The sequence below is a fragment of the Thunnus albacares genome, chromosome 12, assembly GCF_914725855.1.
Source record: "Thunnus albacares chromosome 12, fThuAlb1.1, whole genome shotgun sequence".
NCBI classification, from domain to species: Eukaryota; Metazoa; Chordata; class Actinopteri; order Scombriformes; family Scombridae; genus Thunnus; species Thunnus albacares.
Genome location: NC_058117.1, coordinates 7,391,167 through 7,407,273, shown reverse-complemented (window position 1 = coordinate 7,407,273; position 16,107 = coordinate 7,391,167). Strand labels below are relative to the sequence as shown.

At 43.0% G+C, this 16,107-nt stretch overlaps 1 protein-coding gene across 2 annotated transcripts; it reads left to right on the top strand.

The window, feature by feature from the left end:
• Positions 1 to 4,852: 4,852 nt before the first annotated feature.
• sall2 (spalt-like transcription factor 2) lies at positions 4,853 to 15,098 on the top strand. 2 transcript variants are annotated; one of them, XM_044369266.1, is made up of 3 exons: positions 4,853 to 5,435; positions 9,256 to 13,136; positions 13,494 to 15,097. In XM_044369266.1, exons 2-3 carry the CDS (start codon positions 9,597 to 9,599, stop codon positions 13,803 to 13,805), a joined length of 3,852 nt encoding a protein of 1,283 aa, XP_044225201.1. In that variant the 5' UTR covers positions 4,853 to 5,435; positions 9,256 to 9,596; the 3' UTR covers positions 13,806 to 15,097. The 2 variants fall into 2 exon arrangements, with proteins under 2 accessions (XP_044225201.1, XP_044225200.1); XM_044369265.1 differs by lacking the exon at positions 4,853 to 5,435 and adding an exon at positions 7,050 to 7,285 and having other exon boundaries at positions 13,494 to 15,098.
• The last annotated feature ends 1,009 nt before the right edge of the window (positions 15,099 to 16,107 follow it).

Below are 16,107 nucleotides of genomic sequence, written 5' to 3'. Positions count from 1 at the left end.
CAAGTAGATTGGAATCAGGAAATAGTTATCTTAGCTTAAAAGCTAGCCTAGTTCTATCCAAAGCTAAGAAAAACCTACCTAAACACGAAATAATCCTGTCCATAACTCCCTGTAAAACCACAGCTAATCATTTTTACAGTTCGGTATTCATACGGATTAAACAAATAAAATAAAATGTGTTAATTACTGAGCTTTAGAGATGCTGGAGGGTGGGGCTAGCCAGGCTAGCTGTTTCCCCCTGCTTCCAGTCTTTATGCTAAGCTAAACTGAATGGATGGCAATGGAAATGTAAATAACTTTCTTTTTAAATATGGACTTATGTAATAGTACAAAAAGCAACTTGTGGGGAAAAAAACATGTTTTAGCTAATATGACAAAGAAATAAGTTTAAGTGTAATCTGAGGTTCATTTCTAGATTACCTGGGAAAGATCCGACCACATTCCTAACAACAACTATATTATGTTATCTAGTTAACTTGTTGCTTGTATTATAACAATGATATCTTATAATGTACCTTATTATGAATGTTTTAATGTGAGACCATATTATGTTTGAAAAAATAAATACATAACACACAATATACAACTCTTGCCTTACTTGCTCTGGTATGACCAGTAGCTATCTGTGGCTAATGTTAGTCTTTACATAGATACTGTTGTTTAAAAGACATTACTGACTTTCTGACTCTTTTTACATGTGCTACTGTAAAGCTACAGTTAAGCATTTATTGCATTTTCTTGCTTTAATGTATTATTCTGTATTTGTGTGTGGAAGCATGTACTGTATGTGGTTACATTAACTGTTCAGGTGTATTTTGTATATACTGTCTGTGTGTATGTTTAACCTTTGGGCAAATAAAATTGAAAAAAAAAGTTTTTCCTTTTTAATTGAGATGTGAGTACATCTTGTTACAATTTAAACTGCTGCCTCGTCTGTCTCCATCACCTGCTCACCTGTTTGAATTTATTTTGTATATTATCGCAATGGGATAGGTCGTGACGTGCCTTTTCCAACATATTCATATGGTAATATCTCCTAGAGAGATACTCCTGGTTTGCATAATTCCTGTTCCATGAAATAGGTGGCTGAAAGGTTACTGAAACTTCAGACTGCATGACTGAATGACAGCGTATAACTACACTGCTCTAACAGGAAACAGAGTTGGGAATAATGCAAGAAAACACAGAGGCAAAGGTGAGAGCATAGAGCTTGGGGAAATAATTGATGAAAATTGATGTGGCATTTTCTTGGTGGCTTCTAAGTTTGCAATATCAGTTTATACCTGGTGGTAAAAAGGAAAAAGATACCAATATTTAACTTGGAAGCATAATCTTATGGATATAACAAAAATAAAATGTTTCAGTGTTTTTATTTAGTCCTTTTTAGTCTATGACATGAGCCTGTGAATTTGACCCCACAGATTATTAGAGATTATTAGAGATTATTACTTTTTTTTTTTTTTGTCAGGATGTTTGGAGGAAGTGACAGTGTAATATCTGATAATCTCTCAGTCACGCTATTTTACCATGGATGGACACTGATAAAAGAGAACAGCAAAAACTACAACTTTACTAAGAATAACTTCACAGCTGAAAGCATCAAGGTCGATGCTCCACAGATTGCCAACAACAGCAAGATGACTGTGATACCTCAAAATACTTCACTTCTCCTTTGTGAAGATTCTTTCTACTACACAAACATCATGGGCATTGTGGTGGACTGGGTCATATTCTTTGTAGGATTACCTGAAGTCTGCCTTGCCGGCTATGCTCTCCTGTGTCTACTCAAGAAGGAAACAGCAGCTCCGATCTTTGCCATAAACTTGCTCCTGTCAGACCTAATTCAGATCGGGATCACAATTGTCTTTATCGTAAGTAGGTTTTTTGACGCTTCCTATCAGCCTTTCATCAGAGCCCGCTGTATCGCACGACTGCTCGTCCGCTTGGGCCTGACCTCCAGTTTGGGTTTCATGCTGCTGATTTCTGCAGAGAGGTATTTATTGGTGGCTTTCCCAGTGTGGTACCACACAAAGAACAATGCAAAGTTTTCTATCCTGATCTCAGTTTGCATGTGGACCCTCTCACTGGCCTACAGCTCTCTGGATTATGTCTTCTTGACCAACAAAAGGGTCTCCTTGTTGCTATTCTCCATCATCTGCCTCCTCCCTGCTCCATTTCTTGTGGGTTTCTTCACAGCCACATGGAAAGCCCTCAGCAGGAGTATAGCCATGAGACGTGAAAAGAAAAACAGGAGGAGGGTTTTGGGGGTTCTGGGTCTGGTATTGGGGACATATATAGTTTTGTTCTTCCCCTTCAGTTTCAGGAACCTTTACTACTCTCTCAAAGGTGACACAGATGCAGAGGACTTGGTCAAGGATTGGTCTCTTGTTGTGACTAGTGCCCTGGTCTACATTAGTCCTATGATAGACTCTTTAATCTATATTTTCATGAGGAGGGACATAAAGGACACAATGGAAGCATTTGCCTGCTGCAGAACACCACTGATGAAGCTTCAAGAGCTTCAGGAAAAGCTAACAGACACTTCCCAGATAGAGACGGCTTTATAGCTTGAAGGCTACAAAATGAGCATGTAGGAGTTTTTCATCACACCTGTAGCATTTCTGCTTGGACTGAGTTATTTGTTTCTCACACACTACCACTAACTGCTTCTGAATTTGTGAATTACACCACAAACCAGAATTGTCCATTCTTACAAAGTCTATCTCACAAAGTAGGAAATAGGAAGTCAGCTGGAAAATGTCCTGAGAAAAAAGAAACACTAAACCACTCCAAATCTGGAACAGGTTTTTAAGTCAAACTGTTTTCTTCCGTGCCATTATCCAGTTAACCCAGTAATTACTTCTAGTAAGAAACATCGAAGTCCACAAAGTCAGAGTCCAGAGACCAGAGTAGCTCAAGTCAAGACCAACATCAAAACATTAGAACAGTGCTTTTCCAAGTACAACAGTAATGCTACACAAATTTTTTAAGTGTACTAAACCATTCAAAACCTACCTCAGTGTATAATAGCTGACTAATAAGTGCATAGAATTATAAGGACTGTAAAACACAGTTTAAGTTAAATTCAGTTAAGCTAAGATAAGTAAAGTTAACTAAAGTAAAGCTAAGTTAAGATAATAAGCTACTAAAGCTAAGATAATAAAGCTGAACAGACCAATTATTATTTTATTTTATTTTTTTCTGTGTGTGTAGCATTTGGAGGCTACAGACTACATTTCGTTGTGCAACCTTGTCTTGTAAAATGATAAAGATCTTGAATTATTATCATCCAACTCATCTCTACAGAGCATTTTAGCATCTTTCAGTTGCAACTTTACTGTTCTGGTTCACACACACACACACACACACACACACACACACACACACACACATTGTCTGACCAACTGAAGATGCCTATGAGTATTGAGTTGAGTTGAAGACACTGTCTTTATAGGACATTATCTGTAAAATAGAATATAAATGTATTTGCCTTTTACCTGTTTTTATTACCTGTTTTAAATATATGTGCATTATCTACACTTGGAGTGAATGTTATTATTAAAATGATGTCACAGGGCTCAACCTCATTGCAATGTGTCTCTAATCTTTTGTCTCTGAGAGACACCTAGTGGCATAATTATTGTAAGACATGAACCACAGCACCTGTCAGCTTCAGTGTGGGCTACCAGGAGACATGGTTGTGAATTGATAACACAATACTTAACCTGTATGATGGTGATAAGAAAAACAAATAGTGTCAATCTGGGAAATTGTTCGAGCAACTAGATGACACATGAGCAACATGGTACCCGAACACTACCACACACTTGAGAAAGTCCGAACATGTACGAATTCCCACAGGCAGTACAGTACGGTGCAGAAACTGAGGTTGTTGCTTTCTTCTTCAGCCTTAACCTGTATTCCCCTGATTCCAAAGCTGATATCATACTGAGCCATCAAATTAATTAATTCCTAATCCATGACGTTTGTGGTTTTGGAAAATAAGAGAACAGAACAGAACATCTTGTTAAGTAACCACTAACCACATAGACTGTCCGGCCACAGCACCATCATTAGCTGACTAATTCAGTGTTGTGTTGTCAGCCACAGTGGACCTTCTACACACCCTGCTCAAAATACTGTCACAATCTGAAGCTGGGACATAATGGTGCTTTAGCAGACCCCTACACAGATCAGCAGTACTGCAGACAGGAGGTGAATTATCTTGGTTAAATATATCATCTGTTTACATAACTATATCTTCATAGTTTGTAGCCTATCAGCAACAGATGGTGGTTCATCAGGAACAGAGTGAGTGGATGAATAAATGAATGATACAACATGTGCTTTGAGGTTTCTACTATAACCATGATACTGTAAGTGCCAACTTGATCACCAGTCAACAAAGCACACGTTAAGACATGCAAGAGAAACTATATAGTTACACATAAGGTTGAAATATGCCATGTAGGACTAGGCTACTATTGGATTTTATTTGGATTGATGGATTTGTTTCTATAGATTTTTATCTCCAAATGACCAAATTAAGATGGTGAAGTGGCCCAACTGCATGTCTTTGTCAGTGGAGATGGTTGCATTGGTTGGCTTTTAGATAATTTATGAGCACCTCTATGTGCTTCCTGTTCACTGGGAGTCAAAGGCCCATAATAGACCATTAAAGAGTGTAATGACATCCCATCAGCTATACTGGGATATCAGGTAACAGTGCCAATAATCTAACTTTTACAACAAAATGCTATCACTGAGACAAAATAACCTATTTTTAAATAAAATATGAAAAATATGAATTTTTATGACAAAGGCGGGAACCACAGTCATCCACACCTGTGCCAATCTTATATCACCATCACTCAGTGTGTGTGACCGGGCCTGCGCTCCTATGTGAGCAGCACACTGAGAGCCAATGTGGAGGTAACCTGTTTCCCAGAGGACCGTCTGGCTGCGAGGGCCATTAATTATAAGAGACAGGGAGACAGACAGCTAGCCAGCTAACCAGACAGACAGACAGACAGTACCGCAGAGAGCGCAGACAGGCCGGACAGGAGCAGGCCCCGACAAATACAAAGAGAGGAGGAAGAGCACGCACGGCCAAGAAAAATAATCCTCCCCCTGTAGCGAGTACTACAGCTGTCTGCACCGCCCCTGCTTTTCCTACTGCCAGTGGACTATGAGTAAATACATTCAGGCATAATAACCCTTTTGTCATAAGATAGAAAAAACGCGATTTGCGGCGGAGATAAATAATTGAAAAAAATGCGGCTGTCCGACTGCGCATCCCTGGGAGTGAATAGGGAAATGCTGCGCCAGTGTCCCGGCTGAGAGACGGAGCCGATCTTACCCAACATAAGCTCCGGTGCTTTTTCCCCCCTTGTCATTACACAATATCGCTGCCAAAAATCATCGTTTCAAACATGGTAAGTTGTTTTTGTGTTATTATTAAAGGGGTTGTGTCGGCGACGAGCGGCCTGTGGGGGAAATGCACATCCGGGACTGTATTTTTTGGAGAAGTCATAATATTTTATGAATCATAACTTGTTATGATGTGGGAGCGCGCGTGGCGTGCAACAGGTCGCCGTACAGTAGCGGGGACGCGCATCTATTTTGCGCTTGTTTCCAAACATTTCTGAGAAACGTCCGACCGTCGATAACGCGATCATGTTGGCAAGATGGCACGAAAAAACACGAATGCGTTGTTGGCACAATAGACTTCTGGTTTAAAAAAAGCAACGATTTTCTCTGTTTTGACTGTTTGATAACTATTACAGTTAACACTTCTTTTTCTCTGACAAAACATTATCGATTACGCAGTGACGCATACATTTATAGCCTAATGATTTTTTTTATCGATCATTGTTATTGTTCGGAAATCACTGCTTGGTTTGCATAGACAAAAGTGTCCACAGGCCCTCTATAGAAAGGACATAAGTCCGGTGTTAAACTGTGCATTAGAGTGTTGAATGAATAAGACTTCTACTGTCCGACAAAAGAAGATGTTTTAAATAATTCAGACTCACGTCATTAACTGATTGGATGACTGCACTATAACATTCACACTTTACATCAAATCTCGGATGCATTTTATTATTCTATCCAAGCCTCAGAGAGACAGGGGGGAGGTGAAGGGGTGTTGGGGGGGTGTCACAGGGCCCGGGGTGAAAAATGATTTCCTTTCTCACTCCGGCTGTGTCTTTCTTTCACTAGCCTACCTCTCTCCACGTGGTAAGCAGTCGGGATGAGGGTGAAAAGGGAGCATTGTGCCTCCAGTCAGTGGCCTTATGTGTTGGAGAGGCTCTGAGAGGGTGATGTTCACTCAGCTGTGCTCCCTCAACGCCATTGTTGCAAATTCCTCCTCATTTCAGCCGCGTTGTTGACTGAGCTCACACAGGAGCCTGCGTGTGTTGAGGCGGCGAGAGCATCATGCAATCCCACATAGCAAATACACACCTTGAGTAGTGTTCATGTGCGACCATGTGGCCTGTGACATACTATAGGCTTTGGTGAAATGTGAAATTAACCAGAATTCATTTAACCGAGAAGGGTTGGCTGATGCGCCCACCTGCACGCACTGTTTCCTCCTATTACGTACAGGCAGATATATAAGGTAAAGGCTTACCAAAGGACTGCCATCCTGAGTTTTTCATATCACTAATCGCAAGCATAAGCAACAAGGGCCATTATGTGATGAACTTGAGCGTCAATGTATGAGGGTTTACTAAAGAGAGGCAGTGGACTCTTGGCTCAAAAGAAGGGGTGTTCACTCGCCATTTGAATGCAAAGTAGTGGATGAACAAGTGAGCTGTGTGTGTGTGTGTGTGTGTGTGTGTGTGTGTGTGTGTGTGTGTGTGTGTGTGTGTGTGTGTGTGTGTGTGAAGAGAAGGAGGACCAACGGTGAGTTTTTGAGAAAAGGGAGACTTGTTGAGAGAAACTGTCACACATGCCTCTTTGGCACTTTAGTGCTGTTTTTCTTTTTCTGCACCACAATGCCACCAACGTGGATCCGCTTAATTATGACTAATCGACCCGGAGCACCCAATGTAATATTTTTGGAAATTATAGGCTACTTTAGTTTTTCTTCATTTTTTTCAATTTGAGTTATTTAGACACTTACTTTTTTCAGTGTGCAGGGAGACAGAATAAAAGTTGTGTGTTGGTCAGTGCGCCCCTGCGTCGGTCCCGTCCTGCAGAAGCATGTCCCGTCGGAAACAGAAACGACCCCAGCAGCTTATGAGCTTGACCCTCGGTGCCTGTCGGATACTTGAGCATGGTGAGAAATAGACTACATGTCCAAAGATTAATGGTTGTTTAGTATCATGCGATTAAGATTGGATGGGACTTTTAAAAGTCACTAATGAAGTCACTTTTCTTCAACATGCAGAGGATGAATGAATAGTAGCCTGATATATCTGATTTGATGATATATCTCATACTGTATCATTATACATTTTGTACTGTATTGTAAATTTTGATCTAGCATGAATTGTCCAACCGCATATGGAAAATAGCAGTTTGGGATTTGAACTGAAATATTATTATAGGCTATTATAGGCTTGTGGCTTGTTTTTAATTTTGTTGATTAGGAGGTAATCATTTAATCAAAAAAAATATTTGTAAATGTTTTTTGCCAGAATTGGTCAACAGTTCAATCAGTTTAATTTGAATTTAAAATTTGTTTTGTTGCATATTTATATTTTCACTTCAAGAGAAAGAGGGCATGTTAAAATGATTGGCCTTCATTGTGGTTGCAGTGATTAGTTGCTTTCTCTGCCCTGTAAAATCAAAGTGTCTTCACTCCCCCTCACTCTAAGGTTCAAAGACACAGACCACCCAGAATAGAGGGACAGAAATCCACAGAGAAATATCTGTGAAAAAAAGAATGTAAGGTGAATTTGGAAATGTGTTATAAAGCCAAGATACGGATTTGGTAAAGATTAACCATGAGAAAGTCAAGGAAAAGGAAACTTTGCGAGGCACTGTATAAGGTGTTGTAACTGCAATAGCATTAGACCTCATTGTCCCCTTTGAGCTTTGTTGCTGGGCACTGGAGCATGAACATACCCATGAAGAAGTGTGTGTGTGTGTGTGTGTGTGTGTATTTGACAGTGTGTGTGTGTGTGTGTGTGTGTGTGTGTGTATGTGTGTGTGTGTGTGTGTGTGTGTGTGTGTGTGCATGCATGCTTGTGTGTCTATTTGTGTCTGTCCGTCCACTCCAGTTACAGGAATAGGGGCCACATTGTGTCACAAAATTGTAGCTTTCAAGCAAACAGAAATAAGTACTGTATGTGTCTACGTGTGCATGAGCAACCCTTTGCATACAAAGTGTTAGCCTTTTTTGTGCCTGTGTGTTGACAGATATGCTATGTGTGTGCATTTTCACCTCTGTCCCTCGATACTTTTCTGCCCTACGTTAGCTTGTTGATAGTCTGTGAGTCATCATGTCTGTCTGCCGGGCTGTTTGTTTTCTTTGCACGCCACCTCTCTTCCTCTGCCTGCCCCTAAACCGTATCAGGAATGCGACCCCAGTGTTTAAGGTCAAGTCTGCTAGCCAATCAGGCACCCAGTACAGTGTCCAGTACCCAACCAGGACCTGACCCCTAGCACCCCATTGGGTTACTGGGGGAAGGGCTCTTAAGGAGATAAAAGAAAGATTGAATGAAGGAAGAAAGAAAAAGAAAGAAGCAGGGATGGAAGAGTGTCTTGGTGTGTGACTGTGGCTTCTTTTTTATTGGGGGGGGGGGGTTAACTCCATTGTCTTGTGCGTGTTGCCCTGGAAACAAGGTAGGCTCCTCTACGGGTGAGCAGTGTATTCTTGCAGACCAGTGGAATCTCTGCGTATGTGTGTGTGGAAGCATGTGTGTCTGCATGCATGATGTGTGTGTGTGTATGTGTGTGTGGTCACGGTGGTGGGGAGGCTGCAGTTGATGAGGGTAGACAGGACAAAGAGGAAAAGAAAGCAGTGGTGGATGATAAGCTGGTTGAAATTAAACCCAGATGTTAAAAGTCACCTCTTAGATCCTTGAACTCTATCATTTCCTAGACATCAAGTAGCCGCCTAATAACACCATCTACATCTTAATACTGACTTTTGTTAGTTATTTCTATGTGTCCTACAATGTTGATTATAATTAAGCTATCTTATAAATAAAGATTGTAGACCTTAACATAAACCGTGACTTTTTTTGTCGTGATTTATGATAATAAAATTACATTCAGATTTTCTTCTTTCAATTTCCCTAGATGACCACTTGGCAGTGAAGTCAAACTCCTATCCATTTATCCCGGATTCTCCCTTGTGCTCTCCATCTTCCTCTCCTCAAAGCTCCCAGCTGCCCCTCGCTCTCCGCTTATCTTTCAAGGGCTTGCAGACCCCCTCTCTACCCACTGAGGGTCCACTGCTGTCCTGCTCACCAAGCCAGCCCTCCCACCAGCCCCTAAAAGACCCACAACTCTCCTTCTCCCCTGACTTCCCTTACCTTTCTCTCTCTTCCCAAACTCAAAATCCACCTGCCCTTCGACTTTCTGATTGTAAACCTGCATCTTCTGCAAGTGCCCTCATCCACCCTTCCCGAAGTGCACACATGGCCTCTCCCAAATTAGGGCTGTCAGCCACCACCACCACTTCTTCTTCCTCCTCTTCATCCTCTGCCTCCCTATGTCCTCCACCCCATCCCGGAAGCCCCAGTCGTGTGCCTGAGGGTCCCCCAAGTCCTGTTACTCCCACCCCCAGCCCAGGAGTGACATCAGCCTCAGCTGCACCCTCTAGGGCCCAACTGAGCATTGCCCTGATCCTAGAGGAGTTGCGAGTGCTGCAGCAAAGGCAGATCCACCAGATGCAGATAACAGAAGAGATCTGTAGACAGGTACTACGCCTGGGTGGAGCATCTTATACTATAGACACACCCTCCCAGTATCTCCTCCCTCCCCTTCCTCAGCTCTGTCTGGAAGGCAGCAAAAGGGCTGCCAGCCCAACAACCCAGCCAAGTGCATCTCAGCCTTCCACCTCTGCAGCTCCTCTCCTGGCATGTTTCTCCTCCCTGCTCCCCTCTCAGGCAGCAAACAAACCCTCAAAGCCAAGCAGTTCTTTGTCTCAAATCCTGCAGCCCCACAAGCCTCAGATGGAAGGCACGGGAGGGACTGCAGGGGCTCATGGTTATCTGAGGGTTAGTTCTCAATCCTCAACTCCTGCCACCTCTTCCTCTGCTGCCATCTCAATGGCTTCCTCCACCTACCCGCTAGCCCTGTCTTTAGCTCTGCCCAACCGTTATCTTCATGAGAAATCTCCAAATACCACTTCAGTGAGTGGGCACAATGGCCTGTCCTTCCTAAACTCATCCCTCCCAACATCAGTATCTGTTGTCCCAAACACCCAACATGCTCTGCAATCTGTCTCTGGAGGAGCAGACTCTTCCTCTACATCCAGCTCCAACAATACTGTCCGTCTCCACCATGCCTGCCGCTTTTGTGGAAAAATGTTCAGCAGTGACTCTGCCCTGCAGATACATCTACGCTCACACACAGGGGAGCGGCCCTACCAGTGTCCAGTGTGCCTCAGCCGTTTCACCACACGAGGCAATCTCAAGGTGCATTTCTTACGCCACCGTGAGCAAAACCCAGAGCTCTCACTTTCACTCCTGCCACCATCTTTGTTTGGGGTAGCATTAGGTGCCACTGGGGGATCAGATATGGGACAGACCGTGAGCAGTGGTTGTAGTACAACTGGCATGAATATGATTCAGAAGAAGCGAAAAAGCAGACCTGAAGATGAACCATATGGAGATAATTTGGAGGTCAGTGGTACCAGCGCTGGGCTGTCTCTGGGGGCTTCTGGGGGATCCACCCCTTCTACCCTACCTCTACCTCCTAGTGTGGATCTGGCTTTGATTTCCCACTCTCTGCTGCAGCTCAATAGGGCTGCAGCTGTAGCTGCTGCAGCCTCTATTGCCTCTGGCTCTTCCCACTCGTCCTCCTCCTCTTCAGCTTCCACCTCTTCTCTGGCCACCTCTCTCCTCTCCAACCCTTCCTTGTCTTCGTCCTCCACCATCACAGGGTTATTCAAGGGAACCAAGCAACAGCATTTTGATGAGAATACTCCCCCTCATGGCCCCATGCTTTCTCCTGCAGCCTACTCCCAGCTAGCCCACCTGCCTAAGCTCCTTTTCCCATCTGTCTCCACTTCTTCTGCTACCACTGCTGTACATTCATCCCTCTACAACCATCCAGCCTTGGGGTTGCTACGCACTCCGCTACCCTCTACTCCAAGCTCCCACCAAATTGCTTCTTCCAGCCATTCTCAGCTCTCTTTCCCTTTCTCTTCCTTTCCTAAAGTCCCAGGTCCACCCACTAGCACTCCATGCTCCCTGCCTTCCTCCATGGCTAACTCCACTCCTACGTCTGAAACTTCCAAGCTGCAGAGGTTGGTGGAGAAGCTAGAGAAGGCACCTTCCTGTTCAACTTCTCCATGGACTTCCTCCTCTACTGCCACCTCTATGCTGGAGGTGTTATCCAGCAGTACCGCTACCTCTTCAGCAAGTTCAGCCAACAATCGTTTCACAAACACCAGCACTTCTGCCACCTATGTCATGGCGTCCCCACCATCCTCGACTCTTGTCACCACTTCTGTTTCAAACTTCACCCGTGAGATGATTGCTGCTCTGGGCATGAGTGCCAATGGAGCAAGTGCCATGGCGGGGGGCATGTTACCATCACTGAGCATCACAGGTCCAGCTGGTAACCTGACAACCAATCAGTGTGGGATGTGTCTACGGGTGCTGAGCTGTCCCAGAGCACTCCGTCTGCACCAAGCAACGCACCTTGGAGAACGCCCTTTTCCATGTAAGATATGTGGACGATCCTTCTCTACCAAAGGCAGCCTACGGTCACATCTGGCCACCCATCATGCCCGACCACCGAATGCACGTGTGCAAAACTCTTGCCCACTGTGTCAGCGGAAGTTCACCAATGCCCTAGTGCTTCAGCACCACATCCGTATGCACCTTGGTGGACAGCTGCCCCCAGATGGCACAGAGGATTCTGCACATGAAATACCAGATGAATCTAATGCCAAACCCTTGTCACAATCTCAATCCCAGTCCACTGACTCAAATACTGCCTCTAATAAAACATCTCCTCAAGCTGGCCACTCTAAGAGCCCAGCCCCAAGTTCACAATTTCAAACTCCGGCAGTTGGCTCAGTCCCTGTCTCTAGCAGTATGACATCGGTTGAGTACACCAAAAATCCCAGCAAGTGTGGGTCCTCCAGCCCAGACCTCATCCCCCCCTCTGACCTTAGTCCTGACCCCTTTATGAATCCCACCACACAGACCCCACCACCAGGCAGTGTGGACCCCCCAGTCCTTTGTGTAAGTGCCCCCTTGCCAGCCCCCCAGCAGACAGATCAAGCTTCCCCTGTTGGCGAAGATAATCAAGTTGAACAACAAACCACTGTTGATGTCCCTCTTCCTGAATCCATCTCACCTATGTCCTCCATTGTTACAAAATCCACAGTGTCCCCTAATGTTATGGTCGTGGACTGCAGAGCGGATGAAGTGTCTACCTGCTCTGATGCATTCCTTGTTTCCAGATCAAACCAGGAGAATTTACAAAGCACACCTGCCCATGGTGCCCCCCATGCTTACACCTGTTCCAGTACTATTTCCTCCTCTAACCTGAGTCAAGACGTTCCTGATGCTCTTGCTACACCAACCCTGGAATCAGACTCAGTCCCGCCCAGACCTCAGTCACCACAACCCATGGAAGAAGACAAAGATCAGTCTCATCCACCAGCAACACCAAAGCAAGACCAAGCAACTGTGCCTGATGAAGATCCCAAAATGACGTCAACTTTGGAGACTGCAGACACTATCAGTGTTGAAGAAAGGGGTGCATCACATAGAGCTGCCACTTTTGTAAGGGAGACACGTCAGAGCTTTAATTTTGGCTCATATGGAAGGGAAGACCGAATGGAAGGAGTGAAGATTAGTGGATCTGCTTCAAGTGAAGTGCCAGATGTTCCCATCAGCCTTGCCCCAACTCTACCATCTCCGATGTCTCGCCCTGAGAAGAAAACTTATTGCTGTGCTGAATGTGGAAAAGAGTATGCTAGCCGCAGTGGGCTGAAGGTAAGGAAAAAGACATTCATGTGGTGTAAAAATAATTTGGACAAATGGAGTGTAGAGCATTAACTTTTATAAAATGTCTACAGGTGCTGGTTCAAAAAGCAAAGAGTGATGTTATTGATGTCCCCTCTCCTTCTGGAGGTTTTCACATGTTCAATCTCAATGTATTTTAGTGTAGAGGGATTATGTTTAAACAAATTAAAATGCACAGCCACTGGATTCTTTTGGTCAGTAGTATGTATGGTACTACTCTGAAATAATACAAATGTTTGGATATGTTTGCTGTGTAATTGATAGTTGTTATAACTGAGATCAAAATTATTCTTATACATGATTTTTTAAAATTCTATTTATTCACAGGGGCACATGAAGCACCATGGTATAGTGACCAAAACAACGCGTCCACCAGCCCGGAGTAGTCGTTCCTCCACTGACCAACTTCCTTCTTCTACATCTATGACTTCCTTGAACATTCCTGCCACCAGGAGCTCAGCAGGTTTCTGGAACCAGTACCAAGCCTTCCTCAACACCAGTACCGAGTCAACTGATGACCCAACCTCTGGCAGCAAAGGAGAGAATGAATCGGCACGGTCGGCAAAATCGCCCGTTCGATCTCAGGTGGATCCAAGAGTTCCAGAGGAGGCTGCGGAAGAGTCTAGTGAAGGGCCATAACTCAAGTCAGCATGATTGGCTGAATGATGTTCTGGTGTTTTCAATCAATGTTCACCTTTTGGTGTATGGAAAGTATGGACTTTTGCGTAGTACTGCTTCCTTAACACATTTCAAGTAGCCTGTCAGTTTGATAGTCAAAGTAATATGTTTGTATGTGAAAGTTGTGAGTCAATCAGCTTGGTCTTGTGTTAAAAAAAGAGACAGCTATTGTACAAATAACGGTAAAAATATTCAAGTAACAAAGTGAGTCCAGTAATTGCTGTGACACTACGTTGTCTGGCTGGAGTTGTTAATAGTTTGATGCAAATTCTAACAAAAAAATAGTATCCCTTTTGTGTCAGTGTTTCATATCAGACCTGGGTCAAATAACTTTTTTTTTCCAACTTATCAGGCGCAGATAGGTAAGGTTTACCACATTTGAACAAATTTGATATTATAAGCTAACAAGTAACAAGAAAGTACACAAAAAATGTTTCAAATAATTGTATGTCATGATTTAAACATGATCTAAACCATTGTGTTGTACCATGTACCAAATCCAACCCAGTGGGCACCAAAGGAGGCTCAAAACAACCAAAAGAAAATGTATCTGCACATGCTACCCGACTTAGGTCTGTTTTATAACTAGACAATTCGTTCCTTCAGTCACAAAGGAAACTGATATGAATGAGGTAAGCAGGATGAAATTTTGTTTTGCAATAGCAAACAAGGCCAACAATATGAATGTGTTTCTGTGGGAAATATTAAGTCTTTTGTCTCCCATTTTGTGGTTCAGGTAAACTACTCGCTCATGTCATTGTGATTTACTTTTCACTATATCGTCCTGTCAAACCAGAAGCACAGCTGCAGTGTTTGTGAACCCAGTGAGGACATGGTCTTTATGTGACCTTTGACCTTCAGCTTTGTGAATATTATGAATGTTGTTTGGTCCAAAAGTAATATCTGTAACACACTTTCAGTTACTAAAGTTACTAATACTTTAAGTTACTATATATATCAGAAGTCTATGTCTGTTTGTTGTAAGCTGTACTTTCAGTATCTCCATATTAAAAACACATTTGGAAAGAAATTCTTGCTTGTTCTTGCTTGGGAGGATTTTGCACAACAAAATGTACTAATATTACTTTCCATAAATATAGCGTGTATAAATGCATACAGGCATTTTTGTGTCTGGTCATAAATGCCATGATCCCTCTCACACAGATGTCACTGATCTCTGCTCCCTGCCAAGACAATCAAAGCTCTCCTCTCTTGTGTCACATCAACCAAGAGGCTGAGGGGAGTGGAGGAGGCCAGCTGTCTTTTCTCAGCCATAGCCAACAAAGCAGCGGAGCACATGCTGTAGGTTACGGGAAACATGTGTCTCAAGCCTTCAAAATTAAACAGTCACTCTGCTCAGGTACGAATGTATAAATTTGTTTCTCTGTGCATGTGTATATAGCTGCTAATGCGCATCAGGACCACAGCAGCCACCCTTCGACTTATATGATGTGAAATCTGTGGTTGCCATTACAAGTAACAAACAAGTGCTGCCAAATGAACACAATGCAGGGGACAGAGCCAGCTGCTGTGTGCATGTGGCAGTCTACAGTAATGATTTGGGACCCATATTTTACTAAGCCAAAGTGCAAAGATTTTCCTCTTGAAGAAAGCAGAAAGACTCATGCAAGCAAAATAATCCATGGCAAACCAGAATCATGAAGGTATCAAGGGAGGTTGTATACCTCAACTGACATATAACTGTATATAACTGACACAGATAACTGTTTAAATGTATGTGCAGTATGTACATTAGAGGGCGCAATTCCCCCTTTTAAACATTTTTACCATATGTTCAGGCCTATTTGGGTATGACTTAGAATCAGCGTGAAAGAAGAGTATTAATCTGTTAAATTTATGATACATAAATCTAAGAACAGACTATTAAACTAGTAATAAGTGCTCGATGATTAAAACCTAAAACATTTAACAATGTTTAGTTATTGTTGAGTTTAGGCTTGGAAAGGCATAAAAACACAAAGAATTGGGATGAGTCCGTTTCAATCATCATTAGCCCACATTAAACTATAAAATATATGACTGCATTAAAGGCATAAAGACAATTAATTCTCCAATGTACTGACGAAATATCATCCCAGTATTCTTTTTTCTAAAATCCGCCATGGCATCACTGTACGCTATATTCTCTCAGGCCTAACAGCTGCGTAATTTGTTGACTCATTATAGTTTTTGCATCCTGTTCCCTGCAGCTTCATGCATTTTAGGGAGCATTAAGGCATTTAATCTCTGCCTGAGGGTAAGA

What these genes read in the sequence shown, in the direction of transcription:
- sall2 (XM_044369265.1), top strand. Translation starts at nt 7,210, where the DNA reads ATGTCCCGTCGGAAACAGAAACGACCCCAGCAGCTTATGAGCTTGACC. An exon ending in CTGTCGGATACTTGAGCATG is followed by an intron (nt 7,286 to 9,255) that starts GTGAGAAATAGA and finishes CAATTTCCCTAG; the next exon opens with ATGACCACTTGGCAGTGAAG. An exon ending in CTAGCCGCAGTGGGCTGAAG is followed by an intron (nt 13,137 to 13,493) that starts GTAAGGAAAAAG and finishes ATTTATTCACAG; the next exon opens with GGGCACATGAAGCACCATGG.